This window comes from Aquarana catesbeiana, linkage group LG10 (assembly GCF_042186555.1).
Source record: "Aquarana catesbeiana isolate 2022-GZ linkage group LG10, ASM4218655v1, whole genome shotgun sequence".
Taxonomy (NCBI): Eukaryota; Metazoa; Chordata; class Amphibia; order Anura; family Ranidae; genus Aquarana; species Aquarana catesbeiana.
The window spans coordinates 127,362,678-127,386,738 of NC_133333.1; the positions used below are offsets into that span (position 1 = coordinate 127,362,678).

General features: G+C 43.8%; 1 protein-coding gene across 4 annotated transcripts in view; it reads right to left on the reverse strand.

The window, feature by feature from the left end:
- LIG1 (DNA ligase 1) overlaps positions 1–24,061 on the reverse strand; it is a 217,760-nt gene that overhangs the window by 102,946 nt on the left and 90,753 nt on the right. For all 4 annotated transcript variants that reach the window (XM_073602588.1, XM_073602587.1, XM_073602589.1 and 1 more), the window contains 2 exons: positions 23,357–23,464; positions 4,226–4,282 (listed from right to left, as the gene is read on the reverse strand). In XM_073602588.1, the coding sequence (XP_073458689.1) occupies positions 4,226–4,282; positions 23,357–23,464 (165 nt within the window). The remainder of the gene's footprint in view (positions 1–4,225; positions 4,283–23,356; positions 23,465–24,061) is intronic.

Genomic DNA, 24,061 nt, shown 5'->3' on the forward strand with positions numbered 1-24,061 from the left:
TATTTTTTTTTACTAGTAATGGCGGCGATCTGCGATTTTTATCGTGACTGCGACATTATGGCGGACACATCGGACAATTTTGAAACATTTTTTGGGACCATTGGCATTAATACAGCGATCAATGCTTTAAAATTGCATTGATTACTGTAAAAATGTCACTGGCAGTGAAGGGGTTAACACTTGGGGGCGCTCGAGGGATTAACTATGTTCCCTAGGAGGTGATTCTAACTGAAGGGGGAGGGGACTGATTGGAGGAAGTGACGGATCGTGGTTCCTAGCTAATAGGAACACCCAATCTGTCACTCCTGTCAGAACAGAACAGGGAAGAGTGTGTTTAAAACACACTCGTCCCTGTTCTGTCTCTCCTGGTCACGATTGCTCGTGGCCGGCGGTCATCGCGACCGTCAGCCATGAGCACCGCCCCACCCCCTGCTGTGCAGCGGGCGCACGTGCCTGCTACCCCGACCCTGCGAGCTGACGTATAGCTACAATGACTTGTGCAGGGAAGCATAACTGCGGCGGTTGGTCGGGAAGCGGTTAAATGATAATGACAACAGAAACTACCCAAATACTCAAAAGTTTACATACCCTGGTGATTTTGGCCTGATAACATGCACAAAAGTTGAAACAAAGGGGTTTGAATGGCTATTAAAAGGTAACCATCCTCACCTGTGATCTGTTTGCTTGTAATTAGTGTGTGTGTATAAAAGGTCAATGAGTGCATCCTTCATCCAGTGACGTTTCTGGATTCTGAGTCATGGAGAAAGCAAAAAAATTGTCAAAGGATCTGCAGGAAAAGGTAGTTGAACTGTATAAAACAGGAAAGGGATATAAAAAGATATCCAAGGAATTGAGAATGCCAATCAGCAGTGTTCAAACACTAATCAAGAAGTGGAAAATGAGGGGTTCTGTTGAAACCAAACCACGATCAGGTAGACCAAATAACATTTCAGCCACAACTGCCAGGAAAATTGTTTGTGATGCAAAGAAAAACCCACTAATAACTTCAGGTGAAATACAGGACTGAAAACGTGGTGTGGCTGTTTCAAGATGCATAATAAGGAGGCACTTGAAGAAAGATGGGCTGCATGATCAAGTCGCCAGAAGAAAAACATTACTACTCAAATGCCACAAAGGATCCCGTTTACAATACGCCAAACAGCACGGAGACAAGCCTCAAACCTTCTGGCACAAAGTCATTTGGAGTGATGAGACCAAAATTGAGCTTTTTGGCCACAACCATTAACACTACATTTGGAGAGGAGTCTACAAGGCCTATGATGAAAGGTACACTATTCCTACTGTGAAACACAGAGGTGGATTGCTGATGTTTTGGGGATGTGTGAGCTACAAAGGCACAGGAAATGTGGACAAAATTGATGGCAAGGTGAATGCAGTATGTTATCAAAAAATACTGGAGGAACATTTGCATTCATCAGCCAGGAAGCTACATTCGACATTCCAACATGACAATGATCCAAAACACAAGGCCAAGTCGACCTGTCATTGGCTACAGCAGTATAAAGTGAAGGTTCTGGAGTAGCCATCTCAGTCTCCTGACCTCAATATCATTGAGCCACTCTGGGAAGATCTCAAATGTGCAGTTGATGCAAGACAGCCCAAAAAATTACAGGAACTGGAGGCTTTTTGCCAAGAGGAATGGGCAGTTTTACCATCTGAGAAGATAAAGAGCCTCATCCACAAATACCACAAAATACTTCAAGTTGTCATTGATGTTAAAGGGGGCAATACACGGTATTAAGAACTGGGGTATGTAAACTTTTGATCAGGTTCATTTGGGTAGTTTGTTGTGATTATGATTTAAAAAGAGTAAACATAGTTGATTGATAATAAACGGCTTCAGCCAAACACTAACCATGAGTGAAAGAAAAGTTTTTGTGTTATCGTTCATATTCTCTGAAAAATGACCAAGAAATCATAAATTCTTCCTAAACTTATGAGCACAACTGTACTTAAAAGCAATAGATAAAAAAAAATATATATATTTTGTAAGGCCGTGACGTTTGTCGACGCTGCCGTCATGGCATTGAGTGGTGTAGGGGTCATCATTCCCTCACTCGACAGTGCCAAGCAGGGGAAAGGGTCGAATCATCTCCACCGCTACCGACGGATCCAGTAAGCGGAGACGACCAGGACACGGTGGGAAGGGGGTGGGCACCTCTCCCACCGCCGATAAAAGTGATCTCACAGCGAATCCGCCACAGAGATCACTATTATCCTAACACGGACCACCCGCCGTGGAAGAAAATACAGAGGTTATGGCAGCTATCTGCTGCCAAAACAATATTTAACGTCAAAGAACCGACGTATACGATGGCGGGCGGTACGGAAGTGGTTAAAAAAAAACACGCAAGACCACTCCAAAAACAGGGAAGGAAATCCAAATCATAAAAGCAAAAAGAAAGCACACGTCTCAGAACTACGGGCGTTTGGATGACTAAAAATGTAAGAAAATCATAAACACACTCTTGCTCTAAAATCTGGAACCCTCACTGCACAGCATCAGGGGCATTGTAACTGGCCAATGAGGAGTTCTCATTGGTACATTGAAGGTGGAGAGAGATGGGTAGAGCTCTTGGGGAAAAGAAGTCAAGGTATCTACCTGAACAAAACGTAGAGATTATCGTCAGTGAACAACAAGTTATAAAGAAAAAAACCTAAAAGAAAAATAAATAAGGAGATCCAAAGATATAGGTAAGGTTAAGATTCATGTGAGCGGGCCGGCCGACTGGCGGGCGAGAGAGAGAGTGGGCAAGAGATTTGGCAGGCGGGTGAGCAGAGGGATGACATCTCTCACCGCACTCCCTGCATCACCACAGTTCTGCCCTCACTGAGCAGCAGAGAGATTACATCAGCTCTCACTGCCCGCCCTCACTCTGGGAGCCAAGATGAAAAGCTGGGGCCTGCCACCAAATTGCCTTTACATTTAAAAAGTGACAAGCTGCAGCTGGTATTTTTTGGCAGCAGGCAACAATGGAAAGTTTAAGCTGGTGGCAGGATAGCGACACTCCGCATCTGGTGGCAGGCGACGTGGCAGGCGACACTCCGCATCTGGTGGCAGGCGACACTCTGCATCTGGTGGCAGGCGACACTCCGCATCTGGTGGCAGGCGACACTCCGCATCTGGTGGCAGGCGACGTGGCAAGCGACACTCCACATGTGGTGGCAGGCGACGTGGCAAGTGACACTCCACATGTGGTGGCAGGCGACGTGGCAAGCGACACACTCCACATGTGGTGGCAGGCGACATGGCAAGCGACACTCCACATGAGGTGGCAGGCGACGTGGCAAGCGACACGGACCTGTCATTTTCCTGCTCAGCGGGGATCGGCGGAGCGATCCCCGCTGAGCAAGCGGATATTCACGGGGCGGATCATCACTGATCCGCCCCATGTGAAAGAGCCCTAAAGCAACAGCCATCAGCACAAGGGACTCTTCACATTGATATTAAGTACTGTCCCTTTTGCTGTTTTTATTCAAACATTCTTTTTTTAAAGCAGACTTTATTGCGATGCCCCTTTCACACTGGGGCGGTTTGTAGGCACTATTGCGCTAAAAATAGCGCCTGCAAACCGACCCGAAACAGCCGCTGCTGTCTCTCCAGTGTGAAAGCCCCGAGGGCTTTCACACTGGAGCGGTGCGCTAGCAGGACGGGAAAAAAAGTCCTGCTAGCAGCATCTTCAGAGCGGTGTATACACCGCTCCTGCCCATTGAAATCAATAGGACAGCGCAGCTATACCGCTGGTAAAGCGCCTCTGCAGGGGCGCTTTGTGGTGGTTTTTAACCCTTTCTCGGCCGCTAGCGGGGGGTAAAAACCCCCCCAGCTAGCGGCAGAATACCGACGGTAAAGCGGCGCTAACAATAGCGGCGCTTTACATCCGACCCTGCCCCCGCCCCAGCGTGAAAGGGGCCTAACAGGAAGCCCAAACAACTCTTAACATGACATCTCAGTTTGCATTCAACTTCAGCTACTATTAATATTACTGCTACAGACTGTTTAGAGATGCAGCTTTCAATGAAGGTAAACTCTGCTTATGCATGTTTTGACTGTATGCATAGCATACATTTCCCAGGTTTATTGTAAACTGAAAAGTTGTTGTGCATGCAGACCTGGAAAGCTTGCGGCCCTTGAGCTGTTAAAATGCATGTAAACAGTATATGTTTAAGATTTTAAAACATTAGAAGTCTTCCATAAATCCATTACCGTGCAGATTCGTCTTCTATCATTTCAAATGCGCGTGCAACTGCCAAATAAGGAACCCTAAATAAGATAAAGAAACACAAAAAGTCAAACGTTACAGAAATTCCAGAATGTCTGAAAATAACTTAAAGCATTCGTAAAACCTTTTTTTTTTTTTTTTTTCAAATAACAAAGCAGTTATACTTACCTACTGTGTGCAATGATATTGCACAGAGCGACCCCGATCCTCCTCTTCTTCTCTGGTTCCCCCACTTATGCTCCCAGCGCCTCCTCTTCTCCGGGTGCCACCATAGCAAGCCACTTCCTATAGTGGCACACCCAAGGGCATAGCGTTGGATCAAGATTGGGCTCAGGTAAGAATAAGGGGGTTGAAGGGGCAATACACATACTAAAACATTTTTACTTTAATGCAAGAAATGCATCAAGGTAAAAAATGTTAAGGCTTTAGAACCACTTTAACCACTTGCCGACCAGCCGCCGTATTTATACAGCGGCAGGTCGGCCTTCCTGTGCGAACCAACGTACCTGTACGTCAATCCGTGCAGGTGAGATTGCGGGAGTGCGCCAGCCGCACACCACGGAAGCGCACCCATGGAATTGATGTCCGCCGGGTGCCTGCGATCTCTGTATACAGAGGCAGAACGGGAATCATCCATTGTAAACAATGCGAATGCCCATTCTGACAGAGGACATCTCAGAGATCTGCTGTTCCCAGTGATCGGGAACAGTGATCTCTGTCATGTCTCAAGCAGCCCATCCCCCCTACAGTTAGAACACCCTTGATTGCCCCCTAGTGTTAACCCCTTCCCTGCCAGTGTCATTTATACATTGATCAGTGCATTTTTATAGCACTGATCAATGCAATAATGTCACTGGTCTCCAAAAATCGTGACTTTTTTTGTTTAGTCCTCATGCACACGGACGTTTTTACAGCTGCTTTTTTGAGCTTTTTTTGCAGCTTAAAAAGGCCTGTCTATGTTAGTCTATGGCTTCATGCCCACCTAGGCGTTTTTGAGCTGCAAGTGGCATAGGTGTTTTTAAGCTGTAAAAAAAACCCAGGACCAGTGGGTTCTGAAAGACGTTTTTCAGCTGTAAAAACGCTCTAACGCTGAAAAACGCTGAAAAACGCTGAAAAACGTCATTCACCAACGTTTTTTAGCGTTTTTGATCCATTGAAAAAAAATAAATAATAAAAAAAAAAAAAAAAAACGCTCAAAAACGCTAAAAACCGCTATTGCAAAAACGCTCAAAAACGCTGAAAAAAGTTTTAAAAAATCACTGCAAAGATACTGGCGTTTTCATAACGTTTTTTTAACAGCCTGTGTGCATGAGGGCTTATAGTGCAAAAAATAAAAACCGCAGAGGTGATCAAATACCACCAAAAGAAAGCACTATTTGTGGGAAAAAAAGGACATAACTTGTGTTTGGGTACAGCGTCGCACAGCCGCGCAATTGTCAGTTAAAGCAATGCAGTGCCATATCGCAAAAAATGGCCTGGTCATTAGGGGGTAAATCTTTCCGGGGCTGAAGTGGTTAACATACCTAAACCTATTTTATGTACACTTATTGGCCACTTTATTTAGGTACACCTTGGTAGTACCGGATTGGACCCCCCTTTGCCTTCAGAACTGCCTTAATTCTTCGCGGCATAGATTCAACAACGTGTTGGAAACATTCCTCAGAGATTTTGGCCCATATTGACATGATAGCATTACGCAGTTGCTGCAGATTTGTCGGCTGCACATTAGAGCTGCACAATTCTGGCTAAAATGAGAACCACAATTTTTTTGCTTAGAGGATAGATCACGATTCTCGCGGTGTAACATCATCTTTCACATTAAAACAAAAAAAAAAAAACTGGGCTAACTTTACGGTTTCGTTTTTTTTTTTTTTTTTTTTATTATTCATTGAACATGAAAGAAATGCATAGGATCCTGAACGATGATACTACATACACTTTGCTCCCTTCTGACTCTAAGGTCAAATATTTCAAGGAACTAGATGTGATTGTGAAAAGGGGTTGTCGGACGGGGATTCTTACTAAAAAAGAGGCTATTTGGTACCCACGGCCCCGCGTACACCCACCATCTACTACTTACCAAAAATACATAAAAGTCTTGTCTGCCCCCCGGGACGTCCCATTGTTAGTGGCATTGATTCACTGACATCCCGGGTGGGCAGATATATAGATTTCTTCCTACAACCCCTTGTACAGAGGTTAACTTCTTATGTTAAGGATTCCAGACATGTTATTCAATCACTCTCTAGAGTCCAGTTTAAAACTGGGATATGGCTAGTCACTGCTGACGTGACATCACTATATACCATTATCCCACATGAGCTGGGTTTTGAAGCAGTCAAGCATTTTTTGGACAGGGATTCTGGCCTTGCTCGTGACCAGGTGTTGTTCCTAATGGATTTGCTAAGATATGCTGCCTCCCATAACTACTTCTGGTTCGACAGTAATTTCTATAGACAGGATATGGGAGTGGCTATGGGGACTAAATATGCCCCTAGCCTGGCAAATCTTTTTATGGGGAAATGGGAGGAGGATGTCATCAATGCCCATGACACCCCCCAGGTGGTCCTGTGGGCCAGATACATAGATGACATCCTCCTCCTATGGGATGGGGAACACCTCGCCTTACAGGAGTTTCTATCCGCCCTTAATACTAACCAGAGGGGTATTAAATTAAATTATGAGACTAGCCAGACCACTGTCAATTTTTTAGATTTAAACATTTCTGTTAGTGAGGAGAAGCTTATTACGTCTACTTTTTTTAAGGAGACCGATAGGAACTCATTCATACCAGTGGACAGTTGTCATCATCGTCCCTGGCTTGAGTCAGTCCCGAAAAGCCAATACCAGAAAGCCAATACCTCAGACTTAAAAGGAATTGCTCCAGCCAATAGGACTTTTTAGTGCAGGCGGAGGTTCTCACTGAGAGGTTTCTCCAAAAGGGATACTCAAAGGAATCCCTACAAAAAACGTTAGATACCGTGAAGCAGGTCAATAGGGAAGATCTGCTAGTGGATAAGGGCCCCCGGGCCAATGATGAATTTTCCTCTGGTGTCCCTTTTGTGACGGCCTACTCTTTACAACATAATACTATTGGGAGTTTATAAACATTGGCATGTTGCTAAGAGCGATATGGTTCTCAATAAGGTTTTACCAGATAAACCTTGTGTCATTTTTAGAGGAGCACTGTCACTGAGAAATCGGTTAGCCCCAAATATTCTTGATCCACCAGTTCCAAGGCCAAGTTTTTTCAATCAATTAACTGGTTTCTACCAATGTAAAAGATGTAGAGTTTGCTCTTTGAGTGCTTGTCCCCATAGAAGAACCACCACTTTCATTTCTACCAGCACACAAGAGACATGTAATAAAACCATTCATTACTTGCGCCACTGAGGGAGTCGTGTACATGTTGCAGTGCCCGTGTGGCCTGCAATATGTGGGCAGGACCAAGCGACCCCTTCAGGTGCGCCTCAACGAACACATCACCAACATTTTAACTGGATTTAAAAATCACTCAGTGTCAAAGCACTATTAGTGCATGATAGAGACCCCTCCAAGATCATCTTTTTGGGTATCGATAAGTTTAGGCCCCATTGGAGGGGGGAGTTCATTGATTAGGGGGATATCCCAATTAGAGATGACTTGGATTCACAGGTTGAGAACTTACGCCTCTCATGGGTTGAACATCGACACTGATGTGAATGCTTTTATTGATAACTCTTGATTATTTCAATGCTCTATTTTTTACATTTATATGTATATGTGAACTCGCTCTGAGACACCAGGGGAGGACATCACATTGGAGTTTATTTTGGCATTTACATTTGGGCTAGTTTTAAGTTAGATATTCATATTTCTTTTAGAACACCTTCTAATATATTTTTTCACTTTATATATACTATTTCCATTTTATTTAGAATAATGATATATGTATATATTCTAATGTATACTTGGTATATATAAAATATTAAGTATATATTTTTTTTCACACTAATAGGTTTCTCACAATATGTTAATTTCTATAAACAATTTTTTGCACCTTGTGATTTAGGCTTATTCAATAATATATTTATTATATCACTTATTAGGGTCGATTAAATATTTTTTGCTTGATAATTTGTTAATATCATATTTATATATGATTCCCCTTTATTTTTGGTGTACATACACCTCAAGGTGGGGGCATTTGATTTATTCACATCCTTCTCAGTCTATACATATGTTTGGATATATAATCTTTATTTTATACATTTTTTATTTATATTTTTTATCTTTATTTTAATTTTTTAGTTTTCCTCCTTTTTTTCCTTTTTCTTTTTGTTTCTAATTTTTCTTAGTCCTATATGTTTTTTAGTTAATGGTCTCTTTTATACTTTACCAGAAATTCCTTTTTTTGGTTACTGAATCTGTCGAATAGGATCTTTTTAAGAAGACTGTGGGCGTTAATTCTTCCTTTCATAAGTAAGGGCTATTTGCCCATATCCAATATGGCGTCCTTGTACTTGTGACTCAGAGCGAGACTTGGTCCCCTATATAAGGTGGTGGATCACTATGCTGCCCGTCCCCATTGAGAACGTCCGATTGATGACGAAACGCGTCTGGAGAGGCACGTAGTGACGCTACCACATGATTTGATGAGGAGGACGGGCTCCATTCTATGTTTGTTTATGCCGGCGGCATTTTTATACGCGATTACATTACTTCTTAACTGTGTGTGCAATACTTTATCCTATTAAAGAAACCTTGGGTTTATTACACTATGGCCAGTTCTTTTCTCTTCTGGGTTATATACTGAGGGAACGGATATCATATCTGGAGTGAGTGAGAATACCAACCATTTAATCATCATCTGCAAAGGCCCCGGCTGGGTTGCAAGCCATCTGCCCTTATTGCTTGCTATTTGGTAAGCTCAAGCTACAGCTACGGTGGTCGGGCTTCTCACTTTGTTTTCTGTGTGCACATTATGGTGTTTGCTGTAATTTAAATGCTCCTATTGGATGTCCAGATATATTACACTATGGCCAGTTCTCTTTTCTTTTTTTGGTTTATATACTGAGGGAACGGAGATCTGAGCCTGGAGTAAACGGGATTATCAACTATGCTATCACCATCTAAAGGCCCCGGCTGGGTTGCAAGCCATCTGCCTTTATTGCTTGCTGTTTGGTAAGCTCAATCTACAGCTACGGTGGTCGGGCACTTCATCTTGTCTATGTGTGCACATCATGGCGTTTGCAAGATCCTAAATGCTTTTGTTGGATGCTCATAGATAAAACCTTTTGGACACTTCTTTTTTAGCGGAGCGTTTTGTTTTATTTTATTCATTGAAATGTATTTTTTCCCAAAAAATTGCATTTGAAAGACCGCTGGGCAAATACAGTGTGACATAAAATATTGCAGCAATTGCCATTTTATTCCCTAGGGTCTCTGCTAAAATATATATAATGTTTGGGGGTTCCAAGTAATTTTCTAGCAAAAAAATAGGATTTTTTATAACAGCTTACCTGTAAAATCCTTTTTTTTTTTTTATGTACCTCACGGACACAGAGCCTCAGTAATTACTGATGGTTATAGGGTATCACTAGGTGACTGGACACTGGTCACACCCTAGACAGGAAGTTCAACCCCCTATATAACCCCTCCCCTTACTGGGGATACCTCAGTTTTGTAGCAAAGCAATATAAGTGTATTAGAAGAGGGGCGGGACCTCTGTGTCCCATGATGTACATCAAAAGAAAAGGATTTTACAGGTAAGCTGTTATAAAAAATCCTATTTTCTTTCTTGTACATCACGGGACACAGAGCCTCAGTAATTACTGATGGGACGTCCCAGAACAATGCTATTTGAGGGGAGGGGACCACACAAGTAGGGTGTAATCAGACCTGAGGACCTCGTACTGCTCCCTGTAGCACACTACGCCCAAAGGCGATATCCTCATGCCTTCCTACATCCACCTGATAAAATCTGGTGAATGTATGGACTGAAGACCAGGTTGCAGCCTTGCAAATTAGAGCCATAGAGGCCCGGTGATGCACCGCCCAAGAAGCACTAATAGTCCTTGTAGAGAGTGCCTTGATTTGAAAAGGTGGAATTTTTTGTTTCAAACCGTAAGCTTAAATAATCATTTGTCGAATCCATTTTGAAATGGTAGACTTTGATGCTGCCTGTCCTCTATTGGGACCTTCTGGCAGTACGAACAAAACATCCGTTTTGCGAATTTGAGCAGTTGCTTCCAGATAGGCCTTGACTGCTCCTACTATATCCAAAGAATGTAGTGACCTTTCTTCCATAGAACAGGGATCTGGAAAAAAAGAGAAGGTAGAACAATATCTTGGTTTAGATGAAAATCTGAAACCACTTTCAGTAGAAAGCTGGGATGAGGGCGCAATACCACTCTATCCTTGTGTATGATTAAATAAGGCTCTTTACAGGCAAGAGCTGCTCCGATACTTTTCTAGTAGAAAAACTGGCTACCAGAAAAAATTAACTTTCTTGTCAACAAGATCAAGGGAATTTGACGTATTGGTTCAAAAGGCTGTTTCTGTAAAACTGACAGAACCAAAATTCAAGTCCCAGGGGTTTAGGGGCACCCTAACCGGAGGATTAAGCCGCATTACCCCCTGTATAAAGCTTCGGACTAAAGAATGCGAAGCAAGCGGCCGTTGAAATAATACTGACAAGGCAGAGACTTGGCCCTTGATGGTACTCAAGGCCAGCTTCATTTCTAATCCCATTTGTAGAAGGTCAAGAATTCTACTTATGACATATTTTCTGGGATGCCAAGCCCTGGATACACACTAGGAGATCTAAGCTTTCCAGACTCTTATGATAAATCATTCTGGAAGCTGGCTTTCTTGCATTGATTATGATACACATCACAGGAACTGAAAGCCCACAATTCTACAGAACGTGGGTTTCAATAGCCAGACCTTCAAATTTAGCATTTGTAAGGCAGGATGGAACACTGGACCTTGGGATAGCAGGTCTGGACGTGACGGTAGGGTCCATGGGGGACCTACTGCTTACTATTTTTGCATACTAAGCTCTTCTGGGCCACCAGAAGTACCGACTTCCTTTCCTGCCTGATCCTGCGAAGAAGTCGTGGCAGTAGCAGAATAGAAGGAAATGTATAAATCTGGGAGAAATTATGCCATGGAGTCACCAACGCATCTGTTCCGCATGCCAGAGGATCCCTTATTCTTGACACAAAGTTATCAACCTTGTAGTTGAACCTGGATGCAAAGAGGTCTACATCCGGAACCCCCCATCTTTGGCATATGGCCAAGAAGACGTCGAGGGTGAAGACCATTCCCCCGGGAATAACTGCCGGCGACTTCAAGTAGTCCGCCTGCCAGTCCTCTACTTCCGGAATGAAGATTGCCGATATGCACGGTACATGCTTCTGCCCAGATTAAGATCTGATTTACTTCTCCTTGGGCTGCACGACTCCTGGTGCCTCCCTGGTGATTGATATACGCCACTGCTGTGGCATTCGGACTGGATCCTGACAGGGCAACCCAGTAACCTGAGTGTCCAGGACTTTAGGGCTAGATACGCCGCACGGATCTCTAGAACGTTAATGGGTAAGGTCCTTTCTGTTTTGGACCATCTCCCCTGGACAGTCGACTGTTCCAGGACTGTTCCCCAACCCGAAAGACTGGCATTTGTTGTTACCACTGTCCAGGCAACTGGAAAAAAGTGTTTTCCCTTTTGCAGTTTTTCGGGTATCAACCACCAACTGAGGCTCTGACGCACTGTAGTAGACAGACGCATCAGGAATCCAGTGCCTGAACCTCCTTGTTCCAGGCAGACAGGATACTGTTTTGCAGCAGTCTCGAATGAAACTGAACATAGGGAACTGCTTCAAATGAAGCCACCATGTTCCCCAGTAGCCTCATACAAAGCCGAATAGGAGGATCTTTCTTTGCCCTGACTACCTGAATCAGTTCCTTTATGGTACTGATCTTTGCCTGGGGTAAAATACCCTCTTCTGGGCTGTATCTATGACCAGACCGAAATACTCTAGTCTTCTCACTGGTTTCAAAGAAGACTTCTCTGAGTTAAGGAGCCAACCTAGGTATTGCAGGTAGTTGACTTTGGTGACCAAGCTTTGGTCCAAGCGGGCTACTGAGCGGTCTATCAAGAGTCGGTCTAGGTATGCTATTACCGTTATATCTAGGCCCTTAATCTGGCCAGCGGAGGGGCCAAGATTTTTGTAAACACCTGAGGTACAGTAGCTAGCCCGAAGGCAGAGCTACACACTGAAAGTGGCGTTTTTCTACTTTGAAACGCAGGTACTTTTGATGAGCAGGGAAAATAGGTACATGCAGGTATGTGTCCTTGATGTCTATTGACGCCAGAAATTCTCCTTGTAGGATGGAGACTACCGATTGGATCGATTCCATGCGAAAGGATCGTATCTTTAGAAATCGGTTTAGATCCTTGAGATCTAAAATGGGTCTGCCATCTCCATTTGGTTTTTGGAACCCTGAAAGGTTGAATAAAACCCCAATCACTGCTTTTGCGTGGGAAGCAACCACGATAACTTTTTTGCGACAATAGTCGCTCCACTGCTGGAAGAGAGACTTGAGGAAACGAGGAGAGGGGAATACTCAGAACTCTAGTTTGTAACCTAGAGTTAATGTGGACATCACCCATCTGTCCTGGAAATCCTCCCACCAGAGCCATGAGAACTGTAGCAGTCTTCCCCCCCACCTGAGCGAGCGGGAGCACTCCTTCATAAAGAGGCTTTAGCGTCTTGTCTAGTAGGCTTCCTCCCACAGGACTTCTTTTGTCCCTGGGTCGACTCTGAGATTTATTTCTTGAGCCTGACGGAGTTGGCCGTCGTGACTGCCTGGAGGCTGATGCTCCTGGCACTGGGAACAGAGCCTGTTTTAAAAGAGGGACATATACCAAATCCTCTCTGAACAGCCTTGCACCCTGAAGGGGAACCCCAGCCAGAAGCTCCTGAAATGGTGATTCGGCTGAAATTTTTCAACCATAAGATTCTACGCATATGTACCAACCCAAGCACAAAGCGAAAGGTTTGGATGATAGAATCTCTGATTGCGTCAACAGCAAACACAAAACTGCTGGTAGGTTGGCAAACCTCCAGGCTTGCTGTTCAGGTAAAACTTTGAGGACCTGTTTAACATGGTCTCTCAAGTATTGACAGACTGATTACTGCCACTGCAGGTTGAGCTATTTGGACCTTGCCAAGAAGAAAACACCTTTCAACAGGAATTCCAATTACTTATCAGTTGGATCCCTAGGTATCTGAGCGTTGTTGACAAAACAAGACTTATTTATGGAGGAATGGCGGCGTCAACTGCCGGTATACCCCCCATCTTAGTAAATTTTTCCTCCACAGGATTAAGTGTTGCACAACTTTTTTAGGCGGAAAAAAAATGTTTATCTAGGTGATCCCACTCAGAATAAATAAGCTTTTTCAGTAACCATAAACAGAAAAGCATATGTAGTTTGAGGAGGCCTCAGTGAACCCCAAACCAAAAGGAGGGTTAATTGACTCAGATACAGGCAACTTAAATGTGGAGCGGACCAATCCAAAATTCTAACACCTTCTCATCCTGAGAAGCTGAAAAAGGGCCCTTCTCCACCCGATTCCTCAGAAAAGGAATCATCAGTCCCATCCCGATCATCCAAGAGGAATTCCTCTCCTTTTTTCCCCCAGAGTCCCTTAACTTGAGGGTCCTGGGTAAGAGAGGAAGACCTAGTGAGTTTTCTTCCACTGAGTGAAGATGCGATTAAGGCCATTTAGACTTTCCTCTAATCCCTTAATGTTTGAGGAAAAAACCTCCTTCGTAATGTATACAGGGGCTGAAGTGCCAGAAGCAGATGCAGCCCCTGACCCCGACGGCTCTCCCTGGCCAGCCATCCCAGGTCCTTCGGGGGGGGAAGGTGCTGCAGAAGGGGGGTCCTCAGAGCCTGAGGGAGATCCCGTAGAGCCTCTGGTTTTCGAGGGAATTTGTACCTCTTCTACCCATAGTGCAAAACAACAAGGTGGAGGTATCACACAAATGAAACACTGACTGCTGAGCGATGTAGTACAGCAACTGCTGCTGCTACCAATGCCCAGTCTAGTGTTTCTAAGTAAATGCTGCCTAGGAGAATGCCTGTGTCACACCTTACATGTGACCGTCAGCTCTGTGTCCCTCCATAGGCTGTGTGCACCTGGAAAAGTGTGCTCTTTATAGCCTGTGCAGCCGGCGATGTGGGCGTCTAAGCACGCCGGACGTCACGCTAATGCTCCGCCCCCCTCCTCCGACCACCCCTCCCGCCCCCCTCCTCGTTAACTTTCGCTTTCCTGCGCGAGCCGATCCTCCAGGACAAGCATGGAGGGGAGGCTGGGGTGAAGGAGGAAAAGAGAGAGGCCGGCAGATGAGGAACCTGCCAATAGTAGTGGCGGTAGCGCAGTATACTACCGCTTTTCAGGCCACCCCAGCCCCCCTAAACCTCGGGGGGAATATCCTTGAGGAAAGAGCCCCCCATCCCATCCTACCTGAAGCTGTACAGCGTAGACACTGAGACAGACGGATCAAGCATGAGAAGGTATGTGCTCTTGGTAGCCCCCGGTGGCGACAATAGGCATAGCATACATTTACTTAAAGGAGAAACCTACTAGAATTAAAAAATTCTGAGGAATCTCCCTTACCTTATCCAGCTGCAGGGTTCTGTTATACAGACCCAATCTTCACCTCTCACGGTGGGCTCCATTTGGAAAACCTTCAGAGACAGGGGCCCCCTAGAAAAGGAGAATCCGCAGGTCTGGGCCCGTAAAGCACCCCGCCAGGGATATGGCTAGAAAAACCAAATACTGGATCCCGGGGTCCAGCTCTCTAAAAAGAGAAGTGTTACAGGTAAGACCTCGTTTCTTCGGACACGAGGCCCGGGTACCATCCAATTCGGCCTAGAAAGGACACCTTGAAATGGATCCGGTTCGCATGGCTTGCCCCAGTATAGGATATAGGATATTCCCTTTGGAGCTCAGCACAGCACATCTTTACACATAACCAACACCTAAGACACTGGCGAAAAAACTGAGGTATCCCCAGTAAGGGGAGGGGTTATATAGGGGGTTGAACTTCCTGTCTAGGGTGTGACCAGTGTCCAATCACCTAGTGATACCCTATAACCATCAGTAATTACTGAGGCTCTGTGTCCCGTGATGTACGAGAAAGAAATACTGATTTTAACTTAAGAAAGAAGAGTCAGAAAAAGATTTAGACTTTAAGTGGTTAAACTTCCTGTATTTGCATTGAAAACTTGGCAGACTGCCAGGCTTATTTATTTACACAGAAGTTCTTTCCCTTTGATCTAAGAAGGAAGCTTAGCTAAAATGTATCAAGTTAAAGACTTGGCAGAATGCCCAGATGCTTTCTTTTGACAGCTGAGTGAGCAGATAAAGTCTCTCCACTTGTTATATGAAAGAATCAGCAACCTCTGCATGAGTCTGAGAGATTGTCAGGTGAGGTGAATTGAGATCACGATTTTTTAACGATTAATTGTGCAGCTCTACTGCACATCCATGATACAAATCTTCCACCACACCCCAAAGGTGCTCTATTGTTACATAGTTACATAGTAGGTGAGGTTAAAAAAAAAGACAAACATCCATCAAGTCCAACCCATGTGTGTGATTATATGTCAGTATTACATTGTATATCCCTGTATGTTGCGGTCGTTCAGGTGCTTACAGTTGCAATAAAAAGTATGTGAACCCTTTTGGAACGATATGGATTTCTGCACAAATTGGTCATAAAATGTGATCTGATCTTCATCTAAGTCACAATAGACAATCACAGTCTGCTTAAAACTAATAACACAAAGAATTAAATGTTACCATGTTTTTATTGAACACACCATGTAAACATTCACAGTGCAGGTGGAAAAAGTATGTGAACCCTTGGATTTATTAACTGGTTGAACCTCTTTTGGCAGCAATAACTTCAACCAAATGTTTCCTGTAGCTGCAAATCAGACGTGCACAATGGTCAGGAGTAATTCTTGACCATTCCTCTTTACAGAACTGTTTCAGTTCAGCAATATTCTTGGGATGTCTGGTGTGAATCGCTTTCTTGAGGTCATGCCACAGCATTTCAAAACGGGTTGAGGTCAGGACTCTGACTGGGCCACTCCAGAAAGCGTATTTTCTTCTGTTTAAGCCATTCTGTTGTTGATTTACTTCTATGCTTTGGGTCGTTGTCCTGTTGCAACACATCTTCTGTTGAGCTTCAGCTGGTGGACAGATGGCCTTAAGTTCTCCTGCAAAATGTCTTGATAAACTTGAGAACTCATTTTTCCTGATGCAGAAAAGCAGCCCCAAACCATGATGCCCCCACCACCATACTTCACAGTTGGGATGAGGTTTTGATCTTGGTGTGCTGTGCCTCTTTTTCTCCACACATATTGTTGTGTGTTTCTTCCAAACAACTAAACTTTGGTTTCATCTGTCTCCAGAATATTTTGCCAGTACTGCTGTGGAACATCCAGGTGGTCTTGTGCAAACTGTAAACGTGCAGCAATTTTTTTTTGGACAGCAGTGGCTTACTCTGTGGTATCCTCCCATGAAATCCATTCTTGTTTAGCGTTTTACGTATCGTAGATTCGCTAACAGGGATGTTAGCATATGCCAGAGACTTTTCTAAGTCTTTAGCTGACACTTTAGAATTCTTCTTCACCTCATTGAGCAGTCTGCGCTGTGCTCTTGCAGTCATCTTTACAGGATGCCCACTCCTAGGGAGAGTAGCAGCAGTGCTGAACTTTTTCCATTTATAGACAATTTGTTTTACCATGCACAGCAAGGATTTTGGAGATACTTTTATAACCCTTTCCAGCTTTATGCAAGTCAACAATTCTTAATCGTAGGTCTTCTGAGAGCTCTTTTGTGCGAGGCATCATTCACATTAGGCAATGTTTCTTGTGAGAAGCAAACCCAGAACTGGTTTGTGTTTTTTTATAGGGCAGGGCAGCTGTAACCAACACCTCCAATCTCATCTCATTGGTTGGACTCCAGTTGGCTGACACCTCACTCCAATTAGCTCTTGGAGATCTCAGTCTAGGGGTTCCACCTGCATTGTGAATGTTTACATGGTGTGTTCAATAAAAACATGGCAACATTTAATTCTGTGTGTTATTAGTTTAAGCAGACTGTGATTGTCTATTGTTGTGACTTAGATGAAGATCAGATCAGATCACATTTTACGACCAATTTGTGCAGAAATCCATATCATTCCAAAAGGGTTCACATACTTTTTATTGCAACTGTATCTAATAGTTTCTTGAAACTATCGATGCTTCCTGCTGAGACCACCACCTGTGGAATCGAATTAAACTCCCTTCTGCGAAAATGCTTTATCCCTATTGTGGTGTCACCAGTATGGTATTTGTATATCGAAATCATATCCCCTCTCAAGCGTCTCTTCTCCAGAGGGAATAAGTTCAGTGCTCGCAACCTTTCCTCGTAACGAATATCCTCCAGACCCTTTATTAGCTTTGTTGCCCTTCTTTATACTCGCTCCATTTCCAGTACATCCTTCCTGAGGACTGGATTACTAAAATCTTGTATATAGTCCCTTATCATCCCCTCCAAGAGTTTACAAACTATTGATGTTAGGCTAACTGGTCTAATTCCCAGGGTTGTATTTTGGACCCTTTTTAAATATTGGTGCTACATTGGCTTTTCTCCAATCAGCTGGTACCATTCCAGACAGTAGACTGTCAGTAAAAATTAGGAACAACGGGGTCTGGCAATTACTTGACTGAGTTCCCCAAGTACCCTCAGGTGCAAGCCATCTGGTCCCAGTGAGTCTAATTTTAACTCTGTCCTCTGTTAACTCTATTGGATTGAGATCTGGTGACTGTGGGGGCCATTGGAGTACAGTGACCTCATTGTCATGTTCAAGAAACCAGTGGTGACATGATTTGAGCTTTGTGACATGGTGCATTATCCTGCTGGAAGTAGCCATCAGAAGATGGGTACACTGTAGTCATGAGGGGATGGACATGGTCAGCAACAATATTCAGGTAGGCCGTGGCTTTTAAACAATGCTCAATTGGTACTAAGGGGCCCAAAGTGTGCCAAGAAAATATCTCTCACACCATTACACCACCTCCAACACCAGCCTGAACTGTTGATAAAAGGCAGGATGGATCCATGCCTTCAAGTTTATTCTGACCCTACCATGTTGCAGCTGAAATTGAGACTCATCAGGCCAGACAATGTTTTTCCAATCTTCTACTGTCCAATTTTGGTGAGCCTGTGCGAATTGTAGCCTCATTTTCCTGTTCTTAGCTGACAGGAGTGGCACCTGGTGTGATCTTCTGCTGCTGTAGCCCATATGCATCAAGGTTTCATTGTGTTGTGCATTGAGAGACTTGGTTGTAACGAGTAGTTATTTGAGTTACTGTTGCTTTTCTATCATCTCAAACCAGTCTGCCCATTCTCCTCTGACATCAACAAGGAATTTTCGTCCACACAAATGCCACTCACTGGATATTTTCTCTTTTTCAAACCATTCGCTGTAAACCCAAAAGATGGTTGTGCGTGAAAATCTCAGTAGATTGACCAGCCCGTCTGGCACCAACAACCATGCCACGTTCAAAGTCACTTAAATCCCCTTTCTTCCTCATTCTGATGCTCGGTTTGAACTTCAGAAAGTCGTCATCATGCCTAGATGCCTAAATAGATTGAGTTGCTGCCATGTGATTGGCTGATTAACAAATTGTGTTGCCAAGCAATTGAACAGGTGTACCTAATAAAGTTGCAGGCGAGTGTATGTCAACACACACAAGATAATATTACAGGTAGAGCAATACCTGCACTATCCTTAACCACTTAAAGACCACTGCATAACAGTTTTACTGATACAGGGCGGCTCCCCTGTGCAGAATCATATATATATATATATATATATATATATATATATATACATACATACACACACATACATACATATACTATTACATCTGTCACTTTGCTATATTGCAGCCATTTGCTAAAATCATTTAAGTTAATTTTTTTCCTCATTAATGTACACACAACACCCCATATTGGCAGAAAAACACAGAATTGTTGACAATTGCAGATTGCAGATGTATTAATAAAGAAAAACTGATATATCACATGGTCCCAAGTATTTAGACCCTTTGCTCAGTATTTAGTATAAGCACCCTTTTGATCTAATACAGCTATGAGTCTTTTTGGGAAAGATGCAACAAGTTTTTCACACCTGGATTTGGGGATCCTCTGCCATTGCTCCTTGCAGATCCTCTCCAGTTCTGTCAGGTTGGATGGAAAACGGTGGATAGCCATTTTTAGGTCTCTCCAGAGATGCTCAATTGGGTTTAAGTCAGGGCTCTGGCTGGGCCATTCAAGAACAGTCACGGAGTTGTTGTGAAGCCACTCCTTCGTTATTTTAGCTGTGTGCTTAGGGTCATTGTTTTGTTGGCAGGTAAACCTTCGGCCCAGTCTGAGGTCCTGAGCACTCTGGAGAAGGTTTTCGTCCAGGATATCCCTGTACTTGGCTGCATTCATCTTTCCCTCGATTGCAACCAGTCGTCCTGTCCCTGCAGCTAAAAAACACCCCCACAGCATGATGCTGCCACCACCATGCTTCACTGTTGGGACAGATGATGAGCAGTGCCTGGTTTTCTCCACACATACCACTTAGAATTAAGGCCAAAAAGTTCTATCTTGGTCTCATCAGACCAAACAATCTTATTTCTCACCATCTGATGGTTGACTTTCTACAACTTTCTCCCATCTCCCGACTGCATCTCTGGAGCTCAGCCACAGTGATCTTTGGGTTCTTCTTTACCTCTCTAACCAAGGCTCTTCTCCCCCGATAGCTCAGTTTGGCCAGACGGCCAGCTCTAGGAAGGGTTCTGGTCGTCCCAAGCGTCTTCCATTTAAGGATTATGGAGGCCACTGTGCTCTTAGGAACCTTAAGTGCAGCAGAAATTTTTTTGTAACTTTGGCCAGATCTGTGCCTTGCCACAATTCTGTCTCTGAGTTCTTCAGGCAGTTCCTTTGACCTCATGATTCTCATTTGCTCTGACATGCACTGTGAACTGTAAGGTCTTATACAGACAGGTGTGTGGCTTTCCTAATCAATTCCAATCAGTATAATCAAACACAGCTGGACTCAAATGAAGGTGTAGAACCATCTCAAGGATGATCAGAGGAAATGGACAGCACCTGAGTTAAATATATGAGTGTCACAGCAAAGGGTCTGAATACTTAGGACCGTGTGATATTTCAGTTTTTCTTTTTTAATAAATCTGCAAAAAAGTGAACAATCCTGTGTTTTTCTGTCAATATGGGGTGCTGTGTGTACATTAATGAGGAAAAAAATGAACTTAAATGATTTTAGTAAATGGCTGCAATATAACAAAGAGTGAAAAATTTAAGGGGGTCTGAATACTTTCCGTCCCCACTGTATATACACGTGATTCTGCACTTCAGCCTGCAGGGGGCACGTGTGCACGTCCCGCCAGAAGGACGCTTTTGCAGTGATTTTTTACAGCAGGAGCCAATCTGCGGGTGCCGGGCACTGGATGTCCGCCGGAACCTGCCGATCGTTGGTAAAATACATAGAATGGGGATCTGCCTATGTCCATCCTGACGGGAAGGGGGTGCGAGGGGTGTGGATTCTGTGTTCATGCAAAGCAGAGAACAAAATCAATCTCTTTCCCTAGTAAAAGCACCTAACACAGTACACAAAAACACTGGCTAGGCACAGATTTAACTCTGATCGACCTAGATGTTTAACCCCTTCCCAGCCAGTGTTATTATTATTAGCATATTTTTAGCACTGATCACTGTATTAGTGTCACTGGTTCCCGCAAAATGTCAAAAGCGCCAGTTAGTGTCCGATTGTCCACTGCAATATTGCAGTCCCGCTATAAGTCAATGATTGCCACCATTACTAGTATAAAAAACAAAACATAACACACAATATACACTTATTGGGAGTTTTCTTTACCATAAACATGTAGCAAAATACACATTGGCCTAAATTTATGAAGCAATTAGATTTTTTCTTTTAATTTTTATTGGATAGGATTTAAAAACAGAAAGTAAAAAATATTGGATTTTTTTTGTTCAAAATTGCCTTTTTTGTTTCCAGCGCAAAGAAAGAAAAAAAAGCAGAGGTGATAAAATACCACCAAGAGAAGGCTCTATTTGTGGGGGGAAAAAAATAACAACTTTTATTTAGGTACAGTCGCACGACCGTGCAATTGTCAGTTAAAGGCAGCGCCGTATGGCAAAAAATGGCCTGGTCATGAAAGGGGGGCAAATCTTCCAGCGGTCAAGTGGTTAAAGTCAAAATAAATCACTTCCTTCTGCAGGTTCCACCTCAACAATATAACACTAAAATATCATATGCCAGAGTCACTGCATTTCACAACTGAATGACAGGATTGGTGTCTAGTGCAGGGAAGGGCAGGTTTATTCAGGGATTAAAGACAAGTTGAGGCCCATGCAACAGGAATTTTAAGCAAGATGCATAATGATCTCTTTTAATAATATCGTTTTCACTGTAAGGCCAAAGCCAATTGTCTGTGGCTGCATTTTGACAATTTGCTTTAATACTTTATTAACCACTTGCCGCCCGCCATATAGCAGAATGACGGCGGCAAAGTGGTTTCAATAACCTGACTGGGCGTCATATGATGTCCTCAGGATATTGAGCCCCTGCGCGTCCCCAGGGGCGCGCATCGCGGAGATCATTGTTGCAGGGTGTCAATCTGACACCCCACAACACCGATCTAGGTAAAGAGTCTCTGACGGAGACTCTTTACCACATGATCAGCCGTGTCCAATCCCGGCTGATCATGATGTAAATAGGAAAAGCCGGTGATCGGCTTTTCCTCACTCGCGTCTGACAGACGCGAGTAGAGGAGAGCCAATCGGCTGCTCTCCTGACAGGGGGGGTCTGTGCTCATTGTTTATCAGCACAGCCCCCTCTCGGATCCCGCCCAGGACCACCAGGGAAGCCGCCCAGGACCACCAGAGAAGCCGCCCAGGACCACCAGGGAAGACATCCACACTGGACCACCAGGTATGCCCCCTAGACCCCCAGGGAAATACTAATCTGTACCCAGGCAGCTGCCAATCAATGCCCAGGCAGCTGCCAATCAGTGCCCACTCACAATGCCTGCCAGTGCCACCAGGGAAGCATATCAGTGCCGCCTATCAGTGCCGCCTATCAGTGCCGCCTATCAGTGCCGCCTATCAGTGCCACCTATCAGTGCCCAGCAGGCCCGCCTATCAGTGCCCAGCAGGCCCGCCTATCAGTGCCCAGCAGGCCCGCCTATCTGTGCCCAGCAGTGCCACACATAAGAACCCATCTTTGCAGCCTTTGTGCCCATCAGTGTCGCCTATCAGTGCCCATCAGTGCCACACATGAGTGCCCATCAGTGCTGCATATCAGTACCACCCATCACTGCCACCTACCAGTGCCCATCAGTGTCTGCTCATTGGTGCCACCTCATCAGTGCCTGTCAGTGCCGCCTTATCCGTGCCCAGTGAAAGAGAAAACTTACTTATTTACAAAAATTTTTAACAGAAACAAAAGTTAAACTTATTTTTTTCAAAATTTTCTGTCTTTTTTTTATTTGTTTCGCAAAAACTAAAAACCACAAAGGTGATCAAATACCACCAAAAGAAAGCTCTATTTGTGGGAACAAAATGATAAAAATTTAGTTTGGGTACAGTGTTGTATGACCGCACAATTGTCATTCAAACTGCGACAGCACTGAAAGCTGAAAATTGGTCTGGACAGGAAGGTGTATAAGTGCCCTGTATTGAAGTGGTTAAAGATAAGAGAAACAGATAATTGTGTCTACCACTGCAGTAAGGGCCAGCAACTAGATCACAAACTTAATGGGGACCATGCTATCCTAGGAACTAGTAAAGTTCTAAGACTCTGTACGGGATTCCCTGTTGTTTCACTAGATTAATGCATTATCGCCACAAAATATTTTTTTCCAAAATACTGGGCAATTTCAGCAAGGTGACTTTTGCTGGTAAGGTTGAGAGGTCTAAGAGTGGGATAACAAAAGTTGTCATGGGCATAACACTGGCAATACTTACATCTGGCCATTAGTCCAGCAGGCATCATTTACTGGATGGTAACGACTTTTTGATGGATTGTAATCTGCCTGATTGTCCGAATCATCTTGCTTGCTGCCTCCAAAAAAACTAAAAATTGATAAAATGCATAAGAAACAGAACACACAAATCTTTAAAGAATCCACATACACATTACAGTCAAATGTTTAAATGTTAAGTGAAAATGCCTCGGTCTATTACAAAAGCTAGTTTAAGAGAATACCTCCTACGGACATCTACCAAAGGATTTGGTTACCTCTGGTTACAAATGAGTTAAAGAATTTCTCTACTGAGCATGATCAGACATTCCCTGCATGTCCACTAAACACTTATCTACTTTCCCTGCCTTACCTAAAATGAGACTCTCCTTTACCACACCGTGCAGACTCAGTACTACCAGCACAATTCTGTGGCTACGCAGTAACAGTATTCTGGGACATATGGCATATTTACAGCTAAATTACTACCAGTAGCCATTACTGAATAGAACCAAGGGGCAATAAATAAACCTTAATATTGCAGAAGGTAGGATTTCAGTTGTAGAAATTACAAATCAAATAGGAGTCTATATAGGAAAATTTCATGATACTGCTCACATACCCCCCCCTATTTCCTAGCTTGCAAATATGAAAGGTACTATAGAAAGTGATCACAATTTAATGTTAACCACTTGCTGACTGCCCTTAT